This window comes from Spinacia oleracea, chromosome 5 (genome assembly GCF_020520425.1).
Source record: "Spinacia oleracea cultivar Varoflay chromosome 5, BTI_SOV_V1, whole genome shotgun sequence".
Lineage (NCBI taxonomy): Eukaryota > Viridiplantae > Streptophyta > Magnoliopsida > Caryophyllales > Amaranthaceae > Spinacia > Spinacia oleracea.
The window spans coordinates 15,253,144-15,280,654 of NC_079491.1; the positions used below are offsets into that span (position 1 = coordinate 15,253,144).

Sequence of the window (27,511 nt, forward strand, 5' to 3'; positions counted from 1 at the left end):
GGTATGTTACTTCTATAGTTTAGATCTGTTACTTTTTTTTTTTTAGTTTTAGGGGAGGTACGCTATTGGTTTCGCGCTCGTCACACCATCAAGTTGATGGTGTGACTGGTCTCACAGGAGACGCGCTGAAAACAAAATTGTGGTGCATAGTAGCTAGGGTAAAATGTAACAGTTCCTAAAATGCAATTGATGCAATTCATATGAAAGTTTCAAAACAGAAATTTGTTTTTTTTTTTTTTGACATAGGAAATTGTTGCAATTAATAAAGAGCCGCGGAATAAAGTATCTTATAATAAATAAAAATCATGTGTTTTTTTTATTGAGCTTTCCATTCCTATCCTATGAAGTTCAGAGTTATGTATAATTATCAAAAAAAAATTATGACACTTCACCCAATTTTTTATTTATTTATTTTTTTTATTTTTTTTAAAGCCTCCAAATGTATATTGTGTTGTTTCTTTACAAATAAAATATTGCATTAAGGACTTTTTTTTTCATCACTCGTTCACTTTCTCATGTTCCAATCATCTCCCACGACACATATTTTCCTTCTCTCATAAATTTTCATTGACAACTTTTCGGATAGTAAATAAGTACTCAACAAGGCGAGTGGGTGAATTGACGATTGAATACTTGAATTTGCGACCCTAAAATATCGTTTTATTTGTCATAGACTGATAGACTCATAAGGATTGAAGCATCATATCCTCTAACCCATAATTCCATGTGATGTACTAAAGTTGTGTGCAATCTCAGCTCACATCCAGACTTTTCTCCGATCCTACAGTATAGATACCAAACTCACCAAATATACAATGCCTGATTTTAATGGGATAATATAGTCCTAAGTCCTAACCCAACCTAACTTTTAGGTTCAAAGTAGTCTAGAGACATGATCAACTTTTTCCAAGTTAATCACCACAATCTCCTTAGATAAAATCAACCAACATATATAATTTCTCAACCTTCAACACTACTTCGTTTTTCTCTCTTTTAAGCTTTACGATGTTAAACATCATTGTTAATGGTGTCCCTTAGCCAACTAATAATCATATGAAAGCCTCAATTCACTTATCATTTAAAATTCTTTGCAGTATTAAAATCTCTATTAATGTAACCTAACACGAACACCACACCAAGCTAAGTCAACAATAACAAAAAATTTGGGGGGTAAACAAGTCAATTACATCCATAGATTTCATCTCGATCCTCTCCAAAGATATTTCATTTCACAGCAAACACGCTTTAACTTAGTTTGTCGTATTAATTAGAGACGTCTACGCGGCCACACTCATAGAAAAAAGACCCACTCAAGGGCCCTGGAAAAAAAAAAAAGCGGGGCTAAGAATTTATGACAATCCAAAATCAAATAAAAATACGAAGTAATTGAATTCCAATCAGAAATAATCATATTGTAATAATAATACAATCCCACATTAATTGATCAGAATTCAGAACGGTCTGGATTTGAAGTTTTAGCTGGCTAACTGCTTTCCCTACGCCACATACCGAATTTTGCACCCCTACTACCTATTTTCAAGGCCATTCCTTTTTTCCATTAACATTAATCTTGTAATTTTCAGTGTTGAATTAAATTACTGTAATTTTAATTAGCGTAAAAACTTTTAGGAATTGCTCCAAAAAATATATTAATACTTAATTATAAAGTCTAAAGCAGTTATGATTAGCTAAGAAAAGCAGCATTAAAATAATAAGAGGGAAAGAAATCATGACAAAAAGCCAAATAAATAAAAAGGAAAGATAGAGGAGGTTATTTTTACTCCAAAATTGGCTGGTTCACATGTTATTTGCGCCGTTTAATTGCATTCAAAAGGATTATAATTATGCCATTAAAGAAACTGACAAGCGAGTAATACCCATTTTTCATGGGATAATCATATATACAAAAGAACTTCATACTGGTTTTTTTTAGTTGTTTTGCTTTAACTTTCACCATGATATTATTGTACAAGGCTCCCAGCTATTTAACGAAGGCTATGGAAAAGGTACAAGTGTACACAATGTTAACCTTATTTTGCATAAAAAGGATTGAATCCGTGACCTTAACCTATCAGATATGAAGTAAGTAGACACTTAGCCATCGCACAGAGGCACAACCTTCTTCAAACAATAATCCATTTGTTCTATATATATACTTCGTATTACTTTTTCTAATTTCAAGTTATCAATCTACTAATAATAGGGCGATAGACCAAGACTTCATCGATTAAAAAATATTTATAGGGAGAGAATCACTACTAGCTTAGTTGGTCACTCTTATCATTTTCATAAGTGTCTTAATTGGTCTCATTACTTTTTCTTGTCTATATAGTGTTTTTTTAGAAGGTAAGAAGAATGACCCTATTAAACAAACACCTATCTTAGGTTAGTCAGCCTCTCTACACAAGTACTCCGTATACGTTTGAGCCACTTCCAACCATTTAGCAGTAGATGAAGCTCAAATTTATGACCTTCAATGCACTAGGCGAGTCCCCACCAACTTGTACTAGTTAATTTCTCGTCGACTGTATAATCGCTATTCATATTTTGTAATTCTTTAACCGCCAAGTCTTGAGGTCAAATCTTTATGAAGTTGGTTAATTTCTCGTCTACTGTGTAATTAGTATTTATGTTTTGTAATTCTATACACACCGAAAAACTGGAATACACTTAAAGAAAAAGGAGGGAGTAACAAATACTCCCTCCGTCCCAGAATACTCGCAACGCTTTGACTGGACACGTTTGCCAATACACAACTTTGACCACCAATATCTTTTACTACATATTATTAAAACTTATAAAATATTAATATTTTGAAAATATATATTAAGATGAAGCCAACAATATATTATATACTAGTATTTGTTTTCATATATTTGAAATAAATTATGGTCAAAGTGAATTATGTGAATAGTGCAAAAACTCAAACCGTTTCAAGTATTCCGGGACAGAAGGAGTAACAAACTAGAGAAAAACGCTAAAAGAAGAAAAAAGCAAAAAAAAAAAAAGTGGTAATTTAATTTACTCATAGCACTATATAGGAGTAAATCGTAGTAGTAGTGACAAATCTTCCTTTGGGCCAATGAAGAAAAATGGAACACGTGTCACACAAATAAGGCGTCCGTAGGAGACATGAGGTAATGGGCTTATATATAGTCATTTTCTTAAGGAAGGTTAAAGGCCACACACACATAAACATAATCGCAATATACAAAATGGACCACAATATTATGGCAAATTTTACATCAAAAATAATAATGAGTGTTTGTAAGTTATACATCACACTTGACACCAAAGTAGTATAAGTTTTGCTAATAATAGTACACGTTACTATTTTATCTCCATTTCTACTATACTCTTGTTAGTTAGGGCAACTTCTCATTATTGTCATTATTGATAAATCCAATCACATGTTTACGTTTTCTTTTTTGCATTCTTGGGGTGGTGAGGTGATGCACTATTTGCAATAGGCAAAGCTTTAATAGCTTTATACCATTAATATCTCAAACACATAGTGTTTCAAAACTAATATTCATAATTTAGATCGAAAATCCACTTGATTTTTAACTATTTATATAAATTGAAATCATATGAGCTTTATAAAACTTTTTAGAAATTATTTTAATTTATAAATTGTACTTAGATAATCAAAATTTATATGAATTGCACGTATAAAACCTTGTCCGGACTTATAAGTCATAAAATAAGTGAAAGTAAGGTGAACCTAACAAGACATTACAGACGTATGCATTAGAGGATACCTACGAGGCTACGAGGATTAAAAATGTTGTATTTTTACCCATATAGTATATGAAGTGATAGGCCTATCGAAGAGGGTGATCATATCCATCATTCCATTTGCACATGGCATGATGGGCTGATGGCACCAATACCTTAGGTTTACCAATATTTCTTTTTTTTCCTCCTATTTTTCACACTACTTTTTCAATCTCTAATAAAGTAAAATTTTGTAATTTCCTAAATGCATACATTTTCGTGCAGTTAAACTTTGCTTATTTGTTCATTAGTAGATCAATGCGACAATGCCATTTGCCAAAAGAAGGATCTATTTTTACCTTCTTCAAAACTAAAACTACAGTACATTTTTTTTTTACTTGTGTATAATTGGGTTATTCCCATGCCTCGAAAGACACATCCTATTTATTTATATTGGGAAAGGGAGGATAAGATTTCACATTTTTACTCCAGAGATAAAACAGCTGAGTGGGAATGTTACCAAGTAGAAAACCACAATGATAAATTGATAACAACCAACTAACCAAGTCACAAGGTTAAGGGACTTAACCTCGGTAGGAGGTGGTGGACGACTAGACGCTATTTGAATCAAAATTCAAATCGGATATTATGGTTATTTTACAGAAAAGAAAAAGAATACCGACTAATCCTACCCCTTATACGTCTATTATCTGAGTATGACAATCGGTTTTACCACATTTTATCCATGAATCACGGTTGAGAGTGTCTAAATTGTGTTGTCAAAAAAAAAAAAAAGTGTGTCTAATCCCCTTATCCGAAGTCCTCCGTATTCCGTAATACCGAAACCAGGGTATAACTATACGTCAACCAATATCAATTTTAGAAGAAATTGGCTCAAATTGAGACTTGATAGACCCTCCACAATTTGAATAGTGAATAACTGACTCTGTTACAAGGTACAATAATTCGAGTGACGTACTACTATACTAGTAGGGTGAATAATGGGTTTTCCAATTTAATCATTTTGCATGATCATTATATGGGTTCATAAAATCAATGCATAAACATGAGGCAGAACCTTCACCAAAAGGTACAAAACCAACCTAAATTCTACCTCATCAAACACTATTGCTGTAAAATAAATACCACTTTTGACCATTAACATTTAACAAATTGCATTAAAGATTCGTTGTTTGAACTTGTATAATGATAAATATAGACAATGGTCATACAAAATGATAAGTATATTTATTGTTTGGGTCCAAATATGCCAACAAATGATGTTATTTTTCTAAGCATTTTGGATCCAACAAGCTAAATAAACTCACAATGCCATTAAACAAACATGTATAGTACCATTTTGACCAAGTCAAAATAGTGAATGGCCCCAAATTAAATGAAAATGTTAATTACCCCACAATATTTTTAACTAAAAAAACCCCTAAAAAGAAAGGCTGTGGATATTTCTGGGTTAAGAAGTTAAGACAAACCCATATAAGCTACAAGGACATGGTCCAAATGGATTGGAAAATAATCAAAGAAATCCTTAAATGTACAAGGACTAATGGCACAAAACAGTTAATAAGTCATTATTCTTCTAGGATAATACTACGTAGTACTTTTGTACAAACAAGTCTGCAGTGACCAACGATCAACTTACAGTTTCGGTGATGACCGCGATTAATTACTTACGCATCAGGTAATATTAACAGCCTGTAGCTGCATCAATTCATAGCATTCTTGTAGAAACATGTACCCATTGTCATTACCCTACACAAAAAAAAAGGGGGGAAACAAAAATACAAACTCTCTACTTAGCTTAAGAGTTTCTCCTCGTCTAACCACAATGCGGTCGATTTATGGGATTCAATGACTACATGTTAGATATTGCTCCGCTCCGTACTAACCACACCTAATCCAGGCATCCTTCTGCTTATGACTTGAAGAGGGGTGTCAATATCCTTCGTCACTGCAAGATGCAGCTGATATTGGCACAGTAGTAGGCTGATAGCATCACATCCGAGTAAATATTGTAAAACAAACAATTCTGCTTAAATCAAAAGTGCTCAACAGAAGAGTGGGTCTCACCAATCTCACAGGTCAGCAATCTCAAGTGCACTTGTTGTAGCTTTGTCCTCCTTCCTTGAAGATTTCTTCCGCCTTCTATCTGACTGAGGTTCTTTGGCTTTTAGATCATTGCAGAAGGTCCTTAATGACAGAGAAAGGTTCTCATTTCGATGAGCTGAAACAAAATTTAGGACTCTCAAATGTTGTCTACATTATTAAATCAACACAAATTTTACATATAGGACTGAAAAATGTCATTAAGTTGCTTCCAGAGGTGACAAAAACCAGATTTCAAAAGGCTTCAAGCTTTCTTACACAATCTGTTCTTAGATTGTGGTCAAGTCGGAAAGGAATTAGAGGATGCTGTCTACAAGAATTGTGTTTTACCAACATAAGTACATAACTGAAGAGCTGCACAAGCAATTTATCTGCCAAACAAGATACTCAACTAATACAGTCAATTAACCAAGCATCACAGATGTCGGCCGTGATAAGCATGATATAACTACTGATAAAACTATGACGCTCAACATGAAAATAATGAACTAAATGTGCAAGTGTGTTAGAGTAAAGCAAAGGCATAAAATTTTGCTAGAAAATAAGTTTGAGACAGGGTATGAAACTATGAACCATGAATGGATAACTAAAGGGTGACATAAGATGTTTGTTGTCTAATCTAGACGAGAAGAGGGCTTAAAACAGACACAGCTTAAACACAATGCAGCATTTATTGTTAAAAAAAACATTATTAAACAGGGAAAAGAAATGAAATAGGGGGCTGAGACGAAAAACCAAATAAACTAATGATTGGAAAAAGAGAATCTGTTCATCACTGACGGCAATCAAAAGTATCATAAACTAATCGTTTTTCCAGCAAAAAAGATCGCATACATCTTTTACCATGCAGACAACTATAGAAAAAATTAGGTCTAAAAAGGGCCTGAGCATTTTGATAATCAGTTTATATAGAAATGCATGAAAGTGGATGAGGATGTGGAATAGAGTAATGTACACTATAAACTTTTAGAATTAAAATTTTAAGTATCACCAGATGTCCATGACTACCAAGTATACTGCTTCCACCATCTTACAAAAGATTCAGTATTCTTGGTCATCAGTCACACATAAGTAACTAGGAGTGCTAGTTAGTATCCATAAAAAGAACACCAAGCACCCTTTTCAAAGTACCCTTACTACAATAGTTCCAACATCCAAATTACACACTCAATAGCTATTGTTACCAATTGATTCATAAGGAGTAATAATTTCAGAAACTAATATGTTTTCAAACAAGTTTGTTGATAAAAGAAGAGTTAAACATAAAGAAGGAAACAGGGGTGGATGTGAAGACAGGACCAAATAAAACAAAGACTGGTAAAAGAGTTAATAAAATCATTAGTCAGAAGTTGCAAACTTGTTCTGCATTTATCATAAACTAATTAGCTTTTCAGTGAAGAAGATTGCATATAACTTTTTATCATACATAAAGTAGGCCATTATTGCTGATTTAAGGTCTCAAGATATGCCCTGGTCTGAGCATTTTCATTTTCTCCAGATTCATTTTAGAAAATGATATCTGTATTCTTGGTTATCTCCTACACGAGGGTATTACTATTTATAACCAGTAAAAACAAAGAGCCAAATATTACCTTCAGTAACTTACTTCACTGTTCCAAGGTCCAATTTACACACTTAATCTTTGTTACTACCAATTGATTCATAAGGAATGATATTTTCAGAAATTCATATGTTTCCAAAAAAATTGATCTGAAATCTCACATGATGTTATGCCCCCCCCCCCCCCCCCCAACTCCACAAAATAGAAGGGGGGAAAGGGAAGAAGAAATAATAAAAGGTAATGGAAACATTCTTCTGAGACAGATGTAGCGGTATATTTGGCTGAATGAAGAAACAATGCAAATTATGAGTGGATATACAGTAACGAGAATTGGGAAAATGACAGTAGTAATCAGCATTATGCGACATAAACATGCTAGTAAATACTCAAGTGTTCTGCAAAATCATAATTAACCTTAAATCCTAACTAATACTTCACATTAAACTTGTAAAGAATACCTGCAAGTATGACATCCTCGGTATTCACCAATTTGCGACCAGCATGGCGTGCAAATAGCTCAAGGTCTTTGGCAAGATGCTCTGTTATACAAATTAATAAACTCTCATCAGTTTAAGTAATTAGTTAAGTGGTAGATCACTAGATGACATACTACATGGTACAAACATTCTGCTAAAACTAGTCATGTTCAATGGAAATAAATCCTCGGCAGCAATCAGCACCTATCATGGATTCATGAGTAGTTAAGTATGATGCATATTTGAGGAAAGTTGTCCTCAAGACAAAACATGTGATAGAATGGAAATCATACATAAAGTCAACTATAATTTCCATTTTCAGATTTCAACCCAAATACAAAAAGCTGCCAGATGGCCAAATCCAAATATGACAAGGGTAGCACGCAATAAGAGCAACTCCAATGGTTTCTTGTAGGGACTTGCTTGCAAATATTATAAATGTTAAGCTAGTAGCTAAACCATTGGTGCACATGTCCTAAATTAGCTTTGTTAGGCAAATTAGCTTTGTAGAGCTAATTAGCTTGAAAAATATGGCAGAAACAAAATAATGTTTTACACGTACAAAATAATAAGTGGCAACTAGCCAACCATTGGAGTAAAAAATAGCTAGGAATTGTGTAGCTTAAAAAGTTGATATGGCATCACAAGCTATAATATGATTTAGCCAACCATTGGAGTTGCTCTAACATATTTTTCCTTATAATACAACAGAACAAGACAATCAAAGTAGCAGCAGATGTTTTTTTTAATAGTACCTACTATTCAGAAGTCAGAAGCATGATTGATGAATATGATGATTTACGAGAGAGCTCATATCACATCAATAACAAGCCTAGAATGCAAATAATCCATCAAGTTCAATCTTTCCATTTAAGGCACAAAACAAAATGAACTTGAAGCTAAGAAAGAGCATTCATCTTGTGTGATGCAAGGTCAATAGGTCATATATAAAAGGAATAGCAACAAAGTCTATGTAATGTTTCTCAAGATGTCCAATGTGAACATCCTCGCTAATGCATCTCCCTGCTATTTGTTATTTTTCTTCTTAAATCTTCATTACCTCTCAACATTGTCCACTTAACTAACTTCGTGTTTTTTTTTGAGGTAAACGAACTTTGTTAATTTAAAATTATTTGCCATTCAACATAAATATACTATCACTTGTGCACTTGAATGTCCTCATCAACTCATCTCCCTAGCCAACCGGGTAGTTTTCTTTGTAAATTTTCACTACCACATGACACCACCTTGTGCAGGCATGATGGTAATACCAATAGATGAAATAAAACACCTTAATGATCCTATATAATATTAACCGACTTAAGTAAAGCCAATCACAAATTCTTATTTAAAAGTAGTGTACAATAAATATTGACTCAAAATGCTTTAAAGTTACATTTATATATGTAAAAGTTATCTATTTTTTAGTGATAAATTTTTTCATTTGAATAAAAATTATTTCTTCAAAATCACTAATAATGTATAAATTAATCATTTAACCGTTTAAAATGTTTATCTATCAACTTTTTATTTTTATAACATAAAAGTTACAACAATGTAGATTAAAGTTACAAAAAACTGCATAAAAGTTATCTTGGTGTACAATAAATTTATTGTACACCTTGTGCGCGCAAGACCTAGGCAAAAGCAATAAGTTCTAATTAACTTATCCTGGCAATTACAAGCCGTCAATTCCAATCCCCACAGATGCTCGCTGCACGCATTAGATTATGATGTATGAAAACATGTACGGATTACTAAAAAATACTAATATCATTAACCAACATCAGCTTACAGAGACGTAAGGTATGGAACATTAAAATCGGATTAAGAACAATACACCTTGCATAAAAAAAATTACGATTGAGCTCATTTCTTCTAAACTCAGGCATTAAACTTGTTATTTACTATGAATATATTTCAAATTCAAAGAAAAACCAAACGCGTTCGAGCTTCGGAGCAAACAATTAAAAATATAGGTAAAACCGAAAGTCTAGTTCCTGATAATCTAAGTTTAGCAAACCCTAGCAGAAAAAAAAATGAAATTGAGGAATTAGTAGGGAGATTACCGGCATAATTGAACGCCAAATTGGAAATACAAGCAACAATTGGCTCCGATGCCTGCATTCCATTCTTCTTCGCTGGTCAAAAAAATAGTAAGAATCAAGTAACCAATTGAGAGGGGAGAGGAAAGAAGAGAAATAGAGAGGGATAGAAGACCTTCAGATTCGGCAATGGAGATGGCGGAAAGGCGAAAACGATCTCGGAGAAGTAGGGTTTCTTCATCATCTTCTTCTTCCCTCTCCATTTCTATGTCGCTGCCTGTCCTTTCTATTTCCATTTCCAGAAATTTGGGGATGATGATGTTTTATTTTGAATTTATAATCGAATTGATAGGGAGAAGATGGGAGTTTTAAGGCGCGAAAATTTTGGTGTTATTGGCTTGGTTCATGTTTGCGATTTTGTTTTGGAAGATTTATCCCCTTTTAGATTTGTTGGCCTGGGGTGGGCAGGAGAAAGTCCATGCCAAAAATGGGTTTGCGTTTGGACGTAAGTGACTTTTTTTTTTAGGTGTAATCACCCGATTCATCTTTAGACTCCGTTTGTTAGGGCGTAAAACGTTTTCATTGTAAAATGATTTTCCATGGAAAACATTTTTCAAGGGAAAATACAATTCCAAACTAGTTTTCCTTTGTTTGGTAACTTAAAGGAAAATGGGAGAAAATGGTGAAGATTGAGGGGAAGAAGGGAGAGGGAGGTAAGGAGGAAAGAAGGAAAAGTGATTTCCTTCCCTTTCAAATGGAAAAGGGTTTTCCTCCTTTGAGTGAGTCATGGAAAATTATTTTGCATCCCTTATCCAACCAAACAACGTAAAATGATTGAAAAGGGGAAAATCGTTTTCCATGAAAACGTTTTACGCCCTACCAAACGGTTAGTGTCAGTTCGGATTTGTGGCAATATATGGTTTATGCACCCGGGTGCACAATGCTCACTGTGCACCCTGTTTTTTGAATGAACATATAGTTTAAATACAAAGAACATATAGCCAATGAACATGTAGTTTAAATCCATAGATCATATAGTTTAAATATTTCACTAGTACATGTACATTGAAATCATTCTCCATGTTTATTAGATTTTCAGTGAATGTTCGACAGGGTTGTTGATTCCTGAGTTTTGACGATGACAAACTTAAGCTATACTCACAACTGGTTATTTAAGGAATGTCACAGGTTTATATGAAACGATCAGCACACTTAGCAACAACAAGAATACAACGCTACCAGCTGAGAAACCATGAAGAGAAGCAGTTCAAAACAAGGATTAAGATTGAATCATGGGCCAAGGAGTATGAAGCCCAGCAAGTCAATTAGAGTCCAGAAAGGTATAAGATCAGTTGATACAAATACAACTTAGTATGGGAACAGAATATTTCATAGAGTCCTAAATCAGTTTTATTTTATAAAAGATAAGTGTCGATTTACAAAACTGATTTTACTATTTTACTTAAGGTTAAACTCTTAAACGTTTTAAGTTAATTCACAACTCTCAAATCCGTAAGGATTGAGTTTATCTAAACGCGTTTTAAAGATGTTATTTGCGAAAATATATCTTTTGAAAAGAGTCCTAAATTGGTTTGAATTAGAATCTAGGGTAAACTCTTGGTTTCCTATATATACACCTTAAGTTCTCTGTGAAAGTTTTTTATCAGACTTATTTACATTAACCGGAAGCTTTCAGGTATTACCCTTAAAGTCTTAATCTTTAAAGAGTCTGTTCCTGTTCCCATATAGAGCAGTATTTGTTACGTGGTCTTATATCTAGCATTTAGCATTAAGTTTAATATTACTTTGTTTTCAGTTTAAAGTGTTGAGATATTGTATGTTAAGCCTGAGTCAGGCTTACTTGAGCAAGAGAGAAGATCTCACAAGAGATCTGTGAGGAGAAGCAGTTGAGGGACTGTTTCTGTAAGGGAAGGAACAACGAGGGGTTGTTCCTGGTCATTTGTAGTCAGAGGAGACTAACAGATTGTGGCCCGAGTAGATTAGGCTTGTAAAGAAACTGAGTTGTTTTGCCTAATTAGTGAATGTGTTTAAGTCCCCAAAGGGGCCGTGGTTTTTTTTCTCTCTATTGGGCCTAGAGAGTTTTCCACGCTAAATCTCGCTTGCATATTTTACTGTTTCTGTTCCTAGTAGTTTAATTTTTGTAAAACCGTAAAATATCAATTCACCCCCCCTCTTGAGGAACTCTGTGAAACTAACAATTGGTATCAGAGCCAGAACCCTTTAACTGCAGGTAATTCTGTCGGGAAAAACGATTCTGAAGTTATGAACACAACTGAGAAACTCGAAGAGGGATACTCAACACAACGACCTCCAATGTTTAGTGGCAAATACTATTCATACTGGAGAAACAGGATGGAGATCTTTATCAAGGCTGAGAACTATCAAGTTTGGAGAGTCATTGAAGTTGGAGACTTCCAAGTCACTAAGCTAAACACCTCTGGTGAAACCGTTCCTAAACCGATTGCTGAATTTGACAAAGCCGACTATGAAAAGCTCGAGCTTAATGCCATGGCTGTCAAAATTCTTCACTGTGGACTAGGTCCAAACGAGCACAATAGAGTAATGGGATGCAAGAATGCGAAGCAAATTTGGGATCTGCTCCAAGTCACTCATGAAGGAACAAACGAAGTCAAAAGATCAAAGATTGATCTTTTAATGCACCAGTATGAGTTGTTCACCATGAAACCTTCTGAAACAATTCAAGACATGATCACCCGCTTCACTAACATCATCAATGAATTGAACTCTCTTGGCAAAATCATAACCCTTGAGGAACAAGTTAGAAAAGTTCTAAGAAGTCTTCCACAGGATCCCTGGATGGCCAAGGTAACTGCCCTTCAGGAAACTAAAGACTTCACCAAGTTTAACATGGAACAACTAGCTGGATCCCTCCTGACTCATGAACTGCAACTAAATGCACAACCTTCAGAGAATAACAAAAATAGGGCTCTTGCTCTAAAAACTGAAAACGATGAAAACTCTGAAGAGGATGAGGAAACAGCTCTATTTGCTAGGAGATTCAGAAGAATGTTCAGGAACTATAAAGATGGAGATCACCGAGGGAAACCTAACCGGAAATTCTCCAAAACTGATACTGGATGCCATAAGTGTGGAAACTTGGAACATCGCATTAGGGAATGTCCTCTCTGGGATCAAGAACGAGGAAAAGGAAAGGAAACAACCAGAGACAGATTCAAAGATAACAGGAACTCATTCTCCAAAACTGAGGTGAGAAAGGCAATGATTGCTGCATGGGGAGACACTTCTTCGGATGAGGAACAGGAACAACCCAACGAAGAAACAGCTCACCTGTGCCTAGTAGCTGAACATGAAGAAGATGGATCTGACTTAGAATCTGAAAAATTCCAGGCAAGTCTCACTCAAATTAAAAATAAACTTGAATCTCTTTCCAAATTAGAATTGTTTGACCTTCTTTCCTGTCTCACTAGTGATTATGAGGATCTACTGAAAGAAAAGTTAAACTCTGATAAAGAACACCAGACCACCATAAAAGAACTTAGTAATGAGCTAGAATGGACAAAAAATACTAACATAGATATAGACAAACGGTTCTTTAACCTCTTTGATCAGAACCTCCACATAAAAGAAATCTGTGAAGCCTTACGAAGTGAAAACATCTGGCTAAAACAAGAACTGATTGATCTAGAAGTAGCCAAGACTAAAAGCCTTTACAAAGATGAACTAGAAAGAACTCAACTGGAACTAGTCAAGATTCACCAAGAAAAGACCAAACTAGAAGATGAACTAGCTAGAAAGACTAGACACAGAATAGAAGGAACACCTAAATGGATAGAAGAAGCTAGAACCAAACGCACAGAAGGACTAGGTTTCAACTATAAGAAACGTCAACCTAGGAAGACTAGAGTAGATCTCTATAGTGACATTGTATGCTCCTTCTGTGGTCTAATTGGTCACTACAGAATCTCATGTCCCAAAAACCAAAGAATCTTGGAAAAGAACATAGAACACACCAGAACTAAATGGGTAAAGAAAAGCGATTTGATTCCAAGCAAGGAACCCAAGCTATGCTGGGTTCCTAAAAACTCTAACTAAAAATCTCATGCAGGTCGAAGTGAGGGGGAACAACACATGGTACCTAGACAGCGGTTGTTCCAAGCACATGACAGGAGACAGAAACAGATTTCTCTCACTCACGACCTATGAAGGTGGAACTGTGACTTTTGGCGATAATAAAAAGGGTAACATCATTGGTATTGGTAAGGTCGGTAAGTCAAAGTCTCACTCCATCGATAATGTATTTTTAGTTGAAGGTCTAGGACATAGCTTATTAAGCATTTCTCAATTCTGTGACAAAGGAAATTATGCTAAATTCTTCTCGAATAAATGTGTGATTATCAACAGTAACACTGATACAGTGATCTTAGAGGGACAGAGGAAAGGGAACACCTATGTGGTTAATCTTAACTCTGTTCCTCACTCCAATCTGACCTGTCTCAGTGTTATTGAAGATGATCCATTATTATGGCATAAAAGATTTGGTCATGCTAGTTTCTCTCTAATGAACAAGTTGAATTCAAAAAATTTAGTCACAGGTCTTCCGAATACCAAGTTCGCAAAATTATCAGTGCGTGATGCCTGTATCAAAGGAAAACAAGTAAGGACTTCTTTCAAGTCAAAGGGAATAATCAGTACAACAAGACCACTGGAGCTGATCCACATGGACTTATGTGGACCAATGAGAACTCAAAGCAGAAGTGGAAAAAGATATGTGCTTGTAATTGTAGATGACTTCTCAAGATACACATGGGTAATCTTCCTAGCCAGCAAGGAAGAAACATTTGAAGAATTCCTAGCATTTGCCTCTAGGGTCCAACGACAAAGCAATCACAAACTGGTCCACATCAGATCAGATCATGGAACTGAATTCCAAAACAAGAAATTTGATGACATATGCAAAGAATCAGGAATAGATCATAACTTCTCTGCACCTAGAACTCCTCAACAGAATGGTGTGGTAGAAAGAAAGAATCGAACTCTTGAAGACATGACAAGGACAATGCTGATTGCTAGTGGACTTCCAAAAAGTTTCTGGGCCGAAGCTCTAAACACAGCATGCTATGTGCTCAATCGAGTATTGATTAGAGCAATCAAAAACAAAACCCCATATGAATTATATAGAGGAAGAAAACCCTCCATAACACATCTCAGAATCTTTGGATGCAAGTGTTTCGTCCACAACAATGGAAAAGACCAACTGGGAAAATTTGATGCACGAAGTGATGAAGCTATATTCTTGGGATACGCTTCGAACAGCAAAGCATATCGAGTATTCAACAAAAGGACCATGTGCATGGAAGAAAGCATACATATTATATTTGATGAAACTGACTCCCAATACTCAGTTACAGGCACAACTCCTGAAGGAAATTTCGAACTAGGACTCACAAGAAAAACTGAAGACGAAGAAGTAAGAAGGACTTCTCAAATAGAAGAACAGACACAGGATATTGAAACACCTGAAGGAGGAACAGTTGAAGTAGAACAAACGCAAAATGAGGATCATACAGAACCAAATAATCAAACAGAACAGCGTGCCGAAGAAGCCTCTACACCATTCCAACCCAGACCTTGGAAACATCAAAGCTCACATCCACTTGACCAAATAATTAGTGATCTTGGACGAGGAACAACAACGAGATCACAACTTAAAAACTTTTGTGCTTTTTATGCTTATTTATCAATGATTGAACCTAAAAATTATAAAGAGGCACTAACTGACTCTGATTGGATCATTGCCATGCAGGAAGAACTCAATGAATTCGAAAGAAATAAGGTATGGCATCTTGAGCCCACACCTTTAGCCAACAGAGTAATAGGCCTAAAGTGGATATTCAGAAACAAACAAGACGAGCATGCAACCATCACTAGGAACAAAGCCAGACTGGTGGTCAAAGGGTACAATCAGCAAGAAGGGATAGATTTTGAAGAGACATTTGCTCCAGTTGCCAGAATGGAAGCAATACGTATACTTATAGCGTTCGCATCATACATGGGGTTCAAACTCTATCAAATGGATGTAAAATGTGCGTTCCTAAACGGATATCTCAAGGAAGAAGTCTACGTGGAACAACCACCAGGATTTGAAGATCCAGAATACCCCTCACATGTGTACAAGCTGGACAAAGCACTATATGGATTAAAACAAGCTCCAAGAGCATGGTATGAACGACTTTCTCATTTCCTACTAGACAATAAATTCAATCGAGGTAAAGTTGATAGAACCCTGTTCCTTAAGTCAAGAAATACAGACATACTAATAGTTCAAATTTATGTTGATGATATTATATTTGGTGCTACTAACGAAGATCTTTGCAAGGAATTCTCTGACTTAATGCAGCAAGAATTTCAAATGAGCATGATGGGAGAACTTAACTTCTTCCTAGGTCTTCAAATCAAACAAACGGAACAAGGCATCATGATACATCAACAGAAATACATAAAGGATCTCATCAAGAAATATGGAATGGAGTCTGCTAAAAGCAACCACACACCAATGGGAACAACTACAAGATTAGATGAGGATCAAGAAGGTAAAAGTGTTGATCAAACACGATACAGAGGTATGATAGGTTCGTTACTTTATCTCACAGCAAGTAGACCAGACATTGCATTCAGTGTAGGTGTCTGTGCACGTTTTCAATCTAATCCAAAAGAATCTCATCTTACAGCAGTTAAAAGAATTCTAAGATATTTAAAAGGAACAGATGATTTATGCCTATGGTACCCTAACTATGATCACTTTGACCTCAAAGGATACACAGATGCTGACTATGCAGGTGATTTAGTAAACAGGAAAAGCACATCGGGAATGGTTCAGTTCCTAGGAGCATGTGCCGTATCTTGGGCATCAAAGAAACAAAACACTGTGGCATTGTCCACAACAGAAGCTGAATATGTAGCTGCTGCTTCATGTTGTTCCCAAATGCTATGGATCAAACAACAACTTAGAGATTTTGGTATGAAATTAAGGTGCGTTCCTATATTATGTGACAACACTAGTGCCATCTGCATATCAAAGGATCCAGTTCATCATTCAAGAGTCAAGCACATTCACATTCGTCATCATTTTCTAAAAGACTATGTGGAAAAGGAATTAGTCAAGCTTGAATTCTGTCCCACAGAAGATCAAGTTGCTGACATCCTAACCAAACCACTATCCAGGGACAGACACGACAAACTAAGGTTAGAACTCGGTATGATACGAATAACTTGATCCTTGTTTCCCTTATTCTTAACCCTTATGAATTTTTCAAAAAAAAAAATAATAATAAAAAAAAAAATAATAAAAAAATTTATTTCTTTAATTCTTACGTATTTGAGAATGGACTAACTATCGGAATCAGATTGCAAAACCCAGCTGTGCATTACCACAGCCACGTCTGCACACTTCTAAGGTAACTGCACTTGCTCTCAATACTTGCATTAATTCTAAGTCTAAGTGGGAAAACTAAAAATGAATGGAAAGCATTTAATTTGATTCGGTGAATCTTACGAACACGGTGCATGCATTACTATTCATTTTTGTTCACTCAAACACGCATCCCACAAATCAATTCCCAACAAAACCTTTTCAGCTCCCAATCATTCTCCCTATAAACTTCGCCGATTATTCTTCAAACCCCAGAATTTAAAATTCAAAAACTCTCTCTCTCTCTCATAATCCACTCGCCACCCACCTCTCCTATAAATAATCATGACTCTCTACAAGCTTCAATTCCCAAACCCTAGAAACTCTTCCTCTCCTTCGGAACCGATAATCACAATCATCCCTCTCCAAACAGTCTACCCAGAATCCATGGCTCCAAAGCAACCCACACCAAAACCATCGGCCGCCAAGTCCACCGCCAAGCTGACCACAAAAAGAAAACTCGTTCTGAAAAAGGAAGCAGCTGCACAAACTCAGGGGGAACCAAACCTTCCAGTGGAGAAAAAGGTAAAACTTGAATCCTTAAAATTTCATTATTTTCCCCCCGATCGCATGCTCCCTGGGTTGAGTATTGATTTTGGTTGGTGTCGTGAAGTTGGTTTTGTTGAGTTACTAGAATCTATTGAGTCACAGGGGTGGACATATCTGTTTGAGGTGTGCTCCAAAGCTTGCATGTACCCTGAGGCTATGGGAGAATTCTGTTCAAATTTTTTAAACAAAGGGGGGGTTTGTGAGTCGGAGGTAAATGGGAAGTCATTTAGTTTTGATGCTGAAAAATTGGGAAATTGGTTCAAGGTTCCTGTGCTGGGTGAGGAGGTTTACCATAAGGGGAAAGGTCCAATTGAATTGGGAGGTGCTACAATGGAAGACGTCTACTCTTATTTTGGGGGACAGGGCAAACACCCAAAAGCCCTAAATCAATCTCTTCTAACTCCCTTTCAGAAAGTCTTGTTCAATGTGGTACGTCGAGGACTTGTTCCGCGTCATGATAAACGAGCCCTAGCCAGTCGATTAGACCTCATTTACATCTTTCTCCTTGAATCTCAACGCCAAATCAACTTTCCCATGATCTTTATTGCTCACCTAACCCACATCATTTCTCAAAACAACATGATTGGATACGGCTCCCTCTTGACCTTTATCATGCGCAAAGTGGGGGTTGATCTCACAAAATATACATCTGAACCACATACTCCAGCCCACATTCTAAACAAAGCCTGTCTACATGGTGTAAGTCTGAGTGTTGTTGATGGGGTTGTCTGCGTTGGGAAGCTGTTGGTTGGAGACACAGCCCAACAGGAGGAGGATGATTTAGAGGGGGTAGAAGAAGAGCTCGATGAGGGAGATGAGCTGTCAGATGAGGAAGAGGAGGCACCATTTCCTTGCCAGGAGACAGAGGGTCAGACAGAGGGTGTTCCTGTTGACCTATGCCCAAAGGAGACAAGTCCAACCAAAGCCACCTCCTCTCCCAAGAACATTCCAGCCACATCATCTTATCAGCCTATCCGTCGCAGTAGCCGTCTAGCCAGCTCTTCCAAAGGAGTGCCTCCGGTCTACAAGGTCGAGGATTCAGATTCAGACAAAGATGGTGAAACCCAAGCTGCTGCTCCCTCACCAGACGGTTCAGTGCAGCTCCTGATGGCTAAAGTGGATCAACTGCAGCTGGACAATGTGGTTCTGTTGTCAGCTGTTACTTCTTTGCAGGAGCTTATTCACAAGATGCAGCAGGACCAGGCAGAGTTCTTCAACGACATGACAGAACGTCTTGCTGACATGATCATAGAGGAGGTGGCAAATGATGATAATGCTGCTCCTGGATCACCCCAAGCCTGACCCTGCTTCTTATGCTACCTTACCCCACCCCATATATTTTGCTCTCTGATAAACAATTCCTTTCTTTTGGTCCTTGAACAATTTTTTTTGGATGTTTTGAATGCGCCAAGTTTATGACTAATGATCATTAGTGCGCTTTTCCTACGTTCTGATAGTTGACCCACACTGACATATAGACTTATTGTGTGTTGTGCTCTATGTTGCTATTATCTTGTTTTGCTTGCAGGGGTGCGGTCAAACTCGTTTATCGACTTGAGCTGCAAACTGCTTCTCGGTCTGTTGGGGTAACATAATTCTCTATTTCTTTCTTCTCTGTCTTGTGAAATCGTTTTTCAACTACCCTTTTTGATAATTCCAAAGGGGGGAGATAATGGGGGACAACTTGTGTTTCAAATAGTTGTATCTATACATAAGTTCGAAACCTCAGAAAGTGTTCCATCTGTTCCTAATTGAGGTTTGAGGTATGATTGTCAGCAGCACCTTGTTTCATTCCTTAGTCATTATCTGCTTATTTTACTCTTATCAAGTTGTAAGGTTGTCATCATCAAAAAGGGGGAAATTGTTGATTCCTGAGTTTTGACGATGACAAACTTAAGCTATACTCACAACTGGTTATTTAAGGAATGTCACAGGTTTATATGAAACGATCAGCACACTTAGCAACAACACGAATACAACGCTACCAGCTGAGAAACCATGAAGAGAAGCAGTTCAAAACAAGGATTAAGATTGAATCATGGGCCAAGGAGTATGAAGCCCAGCAAGTCAATTAGAGTCCAGAAAGGTATAAGATCAGTTAATACAACTTAGTATGGGAACAGAATATTTCATAGAGTCCTAAATCAGTTTTATTTTATAAAAGATAAGTGTCGATTTACAAAACTGATTTTACTATTTTACTTAAGGTTAAACTCTTAAACGTTTTAAGTTAATTCACAACTCTCAAATCCGTAAGGATTGAGTTTATCTAAACGCGTTTTAAAGATGTTATTTGCGAAAATATATCTTTTGAAAAGAGTCCTAAATTGGTTTGAATTAGAATCTAGGGTAAACTCTTGGTTTCCTATATATACACCTTAAGTTCTCTGCGAAAGTTTTTTATCAGACTTATTTACATTAACCGGAAGCTTTCAGGTATTACCCTTAAAGTCTTAATCTTTAAAGAGTCTGTTCCTGTTCCCATATAGAGCAGTATTTGTTACGTGGTCTTATATCTAGCATTTAGCATTAAGTTTAATATTACTTTGTTTTCAGTTTAAAGTGTTGAGATATTGTATGTTAAGCCTGAGTCAGGCTTACTTGAGCAAGAGAGAAGATCTCACAAGAGATCTGTGAGGAGAAGCAGTTGAGGGACTGTTTCTGTAAGGGAAGGAACAACGAGGGGTTGTTCCTGGTCATCTGTAGTCAGAGGAGACTAACAGATTAGGCTTGTAAAGAAACTGAGTTGTTTTGCCTAATTAGTGAATGTGTTTAAGTCCCCAAAGGGGCCGTGGTTTTTTTTCTCTCTATTGGGCCTAGAGAGTTTTCCACGCTAAATCTCGCTTGCATATTTTACTGTTTTGTTCCTAGTAGTTTAATTTTTGTAAAACCGTAAAATATCAATTCACCCCCCTCTTGAGGAACTCTGTGAAACTAACAAGGGTGCACAATGAGCACTGTGCACTCGGATGTATAATCCAAATTGCGGTTCAGCCCCAACGGCCCACGGGTACAATGTTTTTTTTAAAAAAAATAAGCACGAAGTACAACTTTGTATACATCAAGTATTACTTAGAAATTTCTGTTTAGACAAAAACACATTTGATTATTGCAACAATTATACAAACACATGATACAATTATTTAAAGATATGGTGTAAGAAACCAAATTTGGGAGAAGCTATCAGTATAATCATTGAGAGTAATTTGGTAGAGACCAGAAGTCTCAATGAAATCCATGAGCAAACCAGTGGCCACATGTAAAATGGTGCCATCAACCTGAAAAAGCCAACGCTCATTAGACCATCCACCGCATGCTCCCAAACTAATCACTTGTAGGCCATGTGTATATTGTAGACACCGGCCTCGGTGCTCTTCAGGCCTGATAGTACCATCCGGGTATAGCGCCCACCTCAGGCTTTTCATGTTTCCAGTACAATAGACCATCCACACTAAATTAAAGCCATCTTGTGTCACGCAAAGGGAGCGGTATCCTACAATGTAATTTACTGATGGTGTTGTAATGTTGGTGGGTAGCCAAACTTGTCTAGATGCATATTGATAGTGATCAATTACAAGATTATGAACACCTGTAGCACGTCTGTCTGCAGTCAAATAAAGCCCGGATCTGGGATTTTTAATCTTTCCAACAATGCTATCAATATGCCATTTCGTGGCATCAGGGATAGCAGTATCACAGTCGTAGATCATTACATAGTTCCCCTGCTTATATCCATAAGTTGTTAAGCACTTTCCTTTAGATCGGATTGTTTGATCCTGACTTCTCAAGCTCCAAACTTGGTTTTCTTGCCCGTCTTTGCATTCAGTTAAAACGATACTGTTTCCATCACTGTAATCTCCGTCTTTCACAGACACACAGAAACCATCAAATCCAGTTATGTGCACCTTAGGCTCTAAAACTTGGTTACATTTATCATCAACACTCATTTCCTGCTGCAGACCGCGTCTGCTTATGGGCAATGATAATGAAGATGAAAATGTATACTCCAAGTAATTTCTTCTGCATACAAGTGGCATTATTGAAAGAAAGAAAAGAATCTGTCTCACGGTTTCTATAACCTGAACTTGACCACCATCAAAGTTCAACTGCACTGCTGATGGAAAAATCCCATCTACCGCAGATTGAACAGCAGCGGAAAGAGCACCCCAACTGGTCTCCCATTCCAGCATCAAACCATCTGGATAAAACTCACCATATTGTGAATCACTTTGTATAGTTGCTACCACCTTTTGCTCAATGTTTCTGAATCTTACTGCTTCAGCAACCATCTGAATCATAGTTATAAGGGCTCTAGCAATATTCCTATTTCCCCCATTATGTACCTGGTCAATTTGTTGGCCTAATCTGCTGATTCCTAAAGGGATCTCTCTTCTGTCATCAACTCCAGCAGCTCCTTCCATCGCCCCATACTGGCTCGTAAATGGAAGTGCCTCTCTCTGAATACCTTCTCCTGGAAACACAGTCTTGTATATATCTTTGTTCACATCTTTGAAAAAGTAGGCTGTATTACCGGCTTGGATTCCCATCACATACACGTTACTTAAGTCAATTGCTAATGTCACGCTTCTTCTCCCATTCGACAGCTCTACATGAACATATTGCCCGGGGTTATTGGGTCCCAAAGAAGAAGGCAATATTGGAATGTCTCCGTCTCTGTCTGCACGGTCTGTTAATGCGTTGTACAGATCTTTTATAAACTTCATATATGAATCTTTTGTGGCTTTATCAGTGTTGAATCTGATCGTGTACACATTCAGGTTGGAATCCTTTTCAAATGTTCCCTTGTTCAGCTGATTGAAGCCCTTGCAATGCTGTGGTTGAACCAATAAGGCAAACCAACACGCCCATGCGGTTATAACAACCCACAACAGCCTCATGCTTTCCTTAGCTTAGCAACTGTATCAAGTATTCACAATATTCAGGTCAACCATCTATCTATGAAATTACTCAAAACTAACACTATGGTTTTGTGACAGTAACTTGGAAAATTTGGTTGACAAAAGAGTGATGAACCATAATGAAAATAAACACTGTTAACACTTAAAGATCTAGCTAGGCCATCTACCCCCATGATCACATTTGAGTGTCCCATATTGATAAAGAAGAGAGATATATTCACTTTACATGGCTACAAGTCTACAACGTGTTATGTTCATCTTATTTTGAGTTATTTCAGACAAAGTAAGTTTAGATAAGTTCGGATAACATTAGTTGTTCAGATAAATTCAGAAAAAATAAGTTTTCTACACACACAAATAAGTTTATTTCAGACAAAATAAGTCGAATAGAACGAAACCTAAATGGTTACTCTTCTAATTGTGGTTTTAAGGTGGAACAATGTATATCATTTTAAAAGTAATCATCCAATATTTAATTGGGCCAAGCTGATTTACCTAAATCACTCCAATGGTCAAGCTAGTAGCTTGAGACTTTTGCAAATTACTGACAAATCCATAACTACAACCATTGGAGTTTCTCTAATTTACCAAACCAACTGATATTTAATTGGCTCCACTTTTACAATTAACCATCAATACCTAGTATTTAAAAAACATAACCATCATCATTTCAATGACACATAAGTCACTCCATCTTAAGCTTATTGGAAGCATATTGGAACTATGCTGTTTATTTTTCTTGCTTAATTAGTTGTAATTCATTTTGCAAAGAAGGAGAATCTTATAATGTATGGTTTCCATGCAAATGATTAAAGGTAGGTAAATCATCATCAACATTTTGAGACTTTTAGGTGGGTTTTATTTGTATATTTTTGTTGTTAGGGGACTTACAATTAGTTTTAATTCTCCTATAAGAAAAGTTTTGTCAATATAGTTCAATAGTTAGAATTTGTTAAGCCTTTCCCTTAATTGAATATCATGAGTGTAGTCGTACAATGTAACGGCTTTGTTTGATTTTTGTACAAATGATATGTTATTGGTGGTAATAGGTGATTTAAAGTGGATCTATTTTTTCACGGGAGATGAACATAAGTAGAAAAATGTAATGATTAAAAAGACAAGACTTTATAGGTCGTAAAGTTTTATTACTGTCATTTGGTTTAAACACCTTCTAAAACCTGCTTAAAAAAACATAACTTCTAAACTCTATTACACTACCAACATATAACCAACCCGTTCATCGAACGGGCCCAAAAACTAGTTTAATTTTAATTATTACTTAAATTCTTGTTGGACAATCTTTTTCCAAGCAAATTAGGTGGATCTATTTAAATATCAAGCTAGTTTGTAAAATTAAATTGCCATTAAAACACAAACTAGGTAGAAAGTCAGTTGGCTAGCTATTGAAATTGCTTTAAGAAAGATAGTACTCCAATATTGTGAAACAGTAAAAAAACATTGGACTTCTCGAGCTTTAAGATGTGTGTTATGGCTAAAAAAATGCCAATATTTTGCGTCATCAGAATATTTTTTACTATGAAAACATATACTTCCCCTGTCCCAGATTACTTGTTACTCTTTCATTTTTCGTCCGTCCCAAATTAGTTGTTACACTTCTAAATTAGGAATGACCATACAATTATTATATTGTCTCTTTCTTCCCACTAAATTTTTTCTTCTCCTCACACCCTCTCTCATTCAATTAAAAAATACAGCATTAACTCCTATCACATCTACTTTTTCAATAAAAACAATTTGTTCAAAGGTAAGTGTAACAAGTAATTTGAGACGGATGGAGTATGTAAATAAGAAGGTAGTCGATATAAAAAAGAAACAAATTAGAATATTAAGAATTTTCTACCTTTTTTGAAACATGTATAATAGATTATATAAGTTAAATATTTTAGTTTCCAATTTAAACCATGACACATAAGCATGTCATGTAATCGTTGTGACACGGCTTAAAGATCGCATGTTGCAATCTTTATCATTTTCGATTTTATTATATTCAACCAAAATTTCTAATTTTATCTTAATATTTGTGCAAATAGTAACTGTAATTCTGTAAAGATCTTTACGAAACGGAGAAGTATAATATTTCATCTGTTCCGAAAATATTGCACCATGTTAATTTCACGCTTCCCAATACTTGACTTTGACTCGTTATCTCTCAATTTATGTACTCCGTATAAGTAAAAATTATAAAAATTTAATATTTAGAAAGTATATATCAATACGAATCTAATAAGATTCTACATGATTATATGTTTTTGACATATATTTTACAAAAGATGGTCAAAGACACAACGTGAATAATGCACAAGTCAACATGGTACGGCATTTATGAAACGTATGAAGTACAAAAGTCCATAGAATTTAGGAAATACACTGCGATGTAAAAGTGAATCAACAAACCACACACATGGCATATGTATAGAATTTTTGAAAAGAATCGCACAAAAAAGTAAATTACTTACATGTGTGAATTGTGCTTCTGCCAACAAGAACTTCAGGGATCGGAATAGAAGGAAAGTTAGGAGTAGCTATGTGAAAATGGTGAAATAATTTGTGAGTTTTAAGTAAAACTGAGATTGGTTTTATAGGCAACAACTAAATAACTGTAAATAAAAATAGATAAATAGTGAAATTACTGAAATATTAGAGGAAATAATAAAATGTGGCTAACAATGATCGATGGATGATGACAAGATGAATTATTTTTTTTGAATTTTTGGACCACGTTAGATGTACAAATTAATTTCTTTTCTACTACTGAATTACGTATGTGTTCTCATTAGAAGAATGAATAAAATGTGCAAATATACTACTCCCTCCATTCCCTTTTGTTCTTCCCCTAAAGAATGTTGGGTGTGGTTTAAGAAAACTGAATCTTGGTTTGTATTGGGATATGAGTAATGATTGGGTGTAAGAATAATGATTGGGTGTAAGAAATTGAATAAAGTAAAGAGAGAGAAAGTATTTAATTAATAGGGAGAAAAGTAGATATTTTATTAAAGTAATGAAAGAAATCAGCAAAACATTTCAGTCACATGGGGTATGGGGACCCATCAGCTGTTACATGGACCAATCAGATTTAATCATACAATGACTCACGTTTTTTTTGGCTGGAAATTAAGCCCAAACAATTGATTTCAGTTTTCCCTCCAAATTTTCCCCCCAAATAAAAAAACAGGGGATTTTTAATTTCCCTCCAAATTTTTGAGGGGTTGACATAGTGAATTCCCTTTATAAATAGGGTCACTTTCCCCCCACAAAAGACCAAAATCTGACTTTTACCAAGTTCAATAAATACAAGCAAAACACCAAAATTTCTTCCTCAATTCAGCATTAAATAGCAAAAAAACAAGGGACTTAATGGCTTCAGATCAAGAGGATGACGATTTCCTCGGATTTTCTGATGATGAAGGCGATGGCATTAACTCCGATTCTGACTCAGAGGTAGGTGATGATGCTGCTGACTTGGTACAAGCTTCTCAAAATACTGCTGCTGATTTTGGGGACATTGGGTTTAATGAAGATGTACCAAACAGCACTGAATATGTACAGCAAGTACCAGAAGTAGAAGGGGAAGGGCAGCAGCAAACTACCAACTTTCAAGAGGTACCATTTCTTTTTGATTTGAACTTTCCACCACCATCAGAAAATGCATCACCAATTCATCATCAAACAACAACACCCAGAACAGATCATCATAAGCCTAGGACTCCTAGAATAAATAATGAATTGAGGCTTGAAATTTTGGTGTGCCTGCTGAATAGAAAAATTCCAGATTCAGAAACTCTTTTGTTTGGGACAATAAGGGATGCAGCCATAGAATTTGATTACAACAGAAAAACCATAGGGTCAATATGGGACAAAGCAAAGAAACAGAAGGCAGCAATGAATTCATATGTGGTGGAAAGTAAGTATCACAAGTGTGGCAGGAAAAAGGTTCAAGTCACATATGACTCTATTGCACAAATAGCCATGGGGGACAGAACATGCATTGTAGATCTTGCAAGAATGCTCAATTTGGGACCAACAACAGTATGGAGGCTCATCAAGAGGAAAATTATTAAGCCACACTCAAGTCCCTTGCATCCAGGCATTTCAGATGCATGCAAAATGGCAAGGATGAGGTGGGTACTCAGACTAATAATGGATTACACTATACCACAAGAACCAACATATTACAGCATGTATGACTTCATTCATATTGATGAGAAGTGGTTTTATTTGACTCAAAAAAACCAGAGAGTTTATCTTGCAAACAATGAACCCTATCCACATAGAAGTGCAAGTTCAAGAACCAAGATACCAAAATTCATGTTCATGGCAGCAGTAGCCAGACCAAGGTGGGGTGAAAATGGGAATTGTGAATTTGATGGTAAAATAGGCATATTTCCATTCACAAATGCAGTTGCAGCCAAGAGGACATCAAAAAACAGAGTAAAGGGGACCATTGAAACAAAGCCAGTGAAGTCTGTGAATCGAATTGAAACAAGGGCAATGATGATCAACATGCTAATTCCAGCAATCAAGGCAAAGTGGCCACCACATGAAGGGGAAAAGGTCATCTATATCATTCAAGATAATGCAAAGGCACATATATTGCAAAATGATCCTGAATGGCAACTACACTACAAACA

The 27,511-nt window shown here is 36.0% G+C and overlaps 3 protein-coding genes across 4 annotated transcripts; 1 reads left to right on the forward strand and 2 right to left on the reverse strand.

The window, feature by feature from the left end:
- Positions 1-5,212: 5,212 nt before the first annotated feature.
- Positions 5,213-10,394, reverse strand: LOC110784584 (protein MHF1 homolog). Of its 2 annotated transcripts, none has more exons than XM_021989036.2 (5): positions 10,099-10,394; positions 9,948-10,019; positions 7,861-7,941; positions 5,806-5,959; positions 5,213-5,686 (listed from the first exon to the last, which is right to left on the reverse strand). In XM_021989036.2, the coding sequence occupies exons 1-4, from the start codon at positions 10,217-10,219 to the stop codon at positions 5,811-5,813; spliced, it is 423 nt and encodes a 140-aa protein (XP_021844728.1). In that variant the 5' UTR covers positions 10,220-10,394; the 3' UTR covers positions 5,213-5,686; positions 5,806-5,810. The 2 variants fall into 2 exon arrangements, with proteins under 2 accessions (XP_021844728.1, XP_021844727.1); XM_021989035.2 differs by having other exon boundaries at positions 5,213-5,721; positions 10,099-10,393.
- Positions 10,395-12,206: 1,812 nt separating this feature from the next.
- Positions 12,207-14,018, forward strand: LOC110784560 (uncharacterized). The gene has a single exon (XM_021989019.2). It carries the CDS (start codon positions 12,207-12,209, stop codon positions 14,016-14,018), a length of 1,812 nt encoding a protein of 603 aa, XP_021844711.2.
- A 6,854-nt stretch (positions 14,019-20,872) lies between these two features.
- Positions 20,873-25,492, reverse strand: LOC110784614 (abrin-a). Its single transcript, XM_021989064.2, has 2 exons — positions 25,340-25,492; positions 20,873-22,860 (listed from the first exon to the last, which is right to left on the reverse strand). Exon 2 carries the CDS (start codon positions 22,839-22,841, stop codon positions 21,087-21,089), a length of 1,755 nt encoding a protein of 584 aa, XP_021844756.1. The 5' UTR covers positions 22,842-22,860; positions 25,340-25,492; the 3' UTR covers positions 20,873-21,086.
- Positions 25,493-27,511: the final 2,019 nt, after the last annotated feature.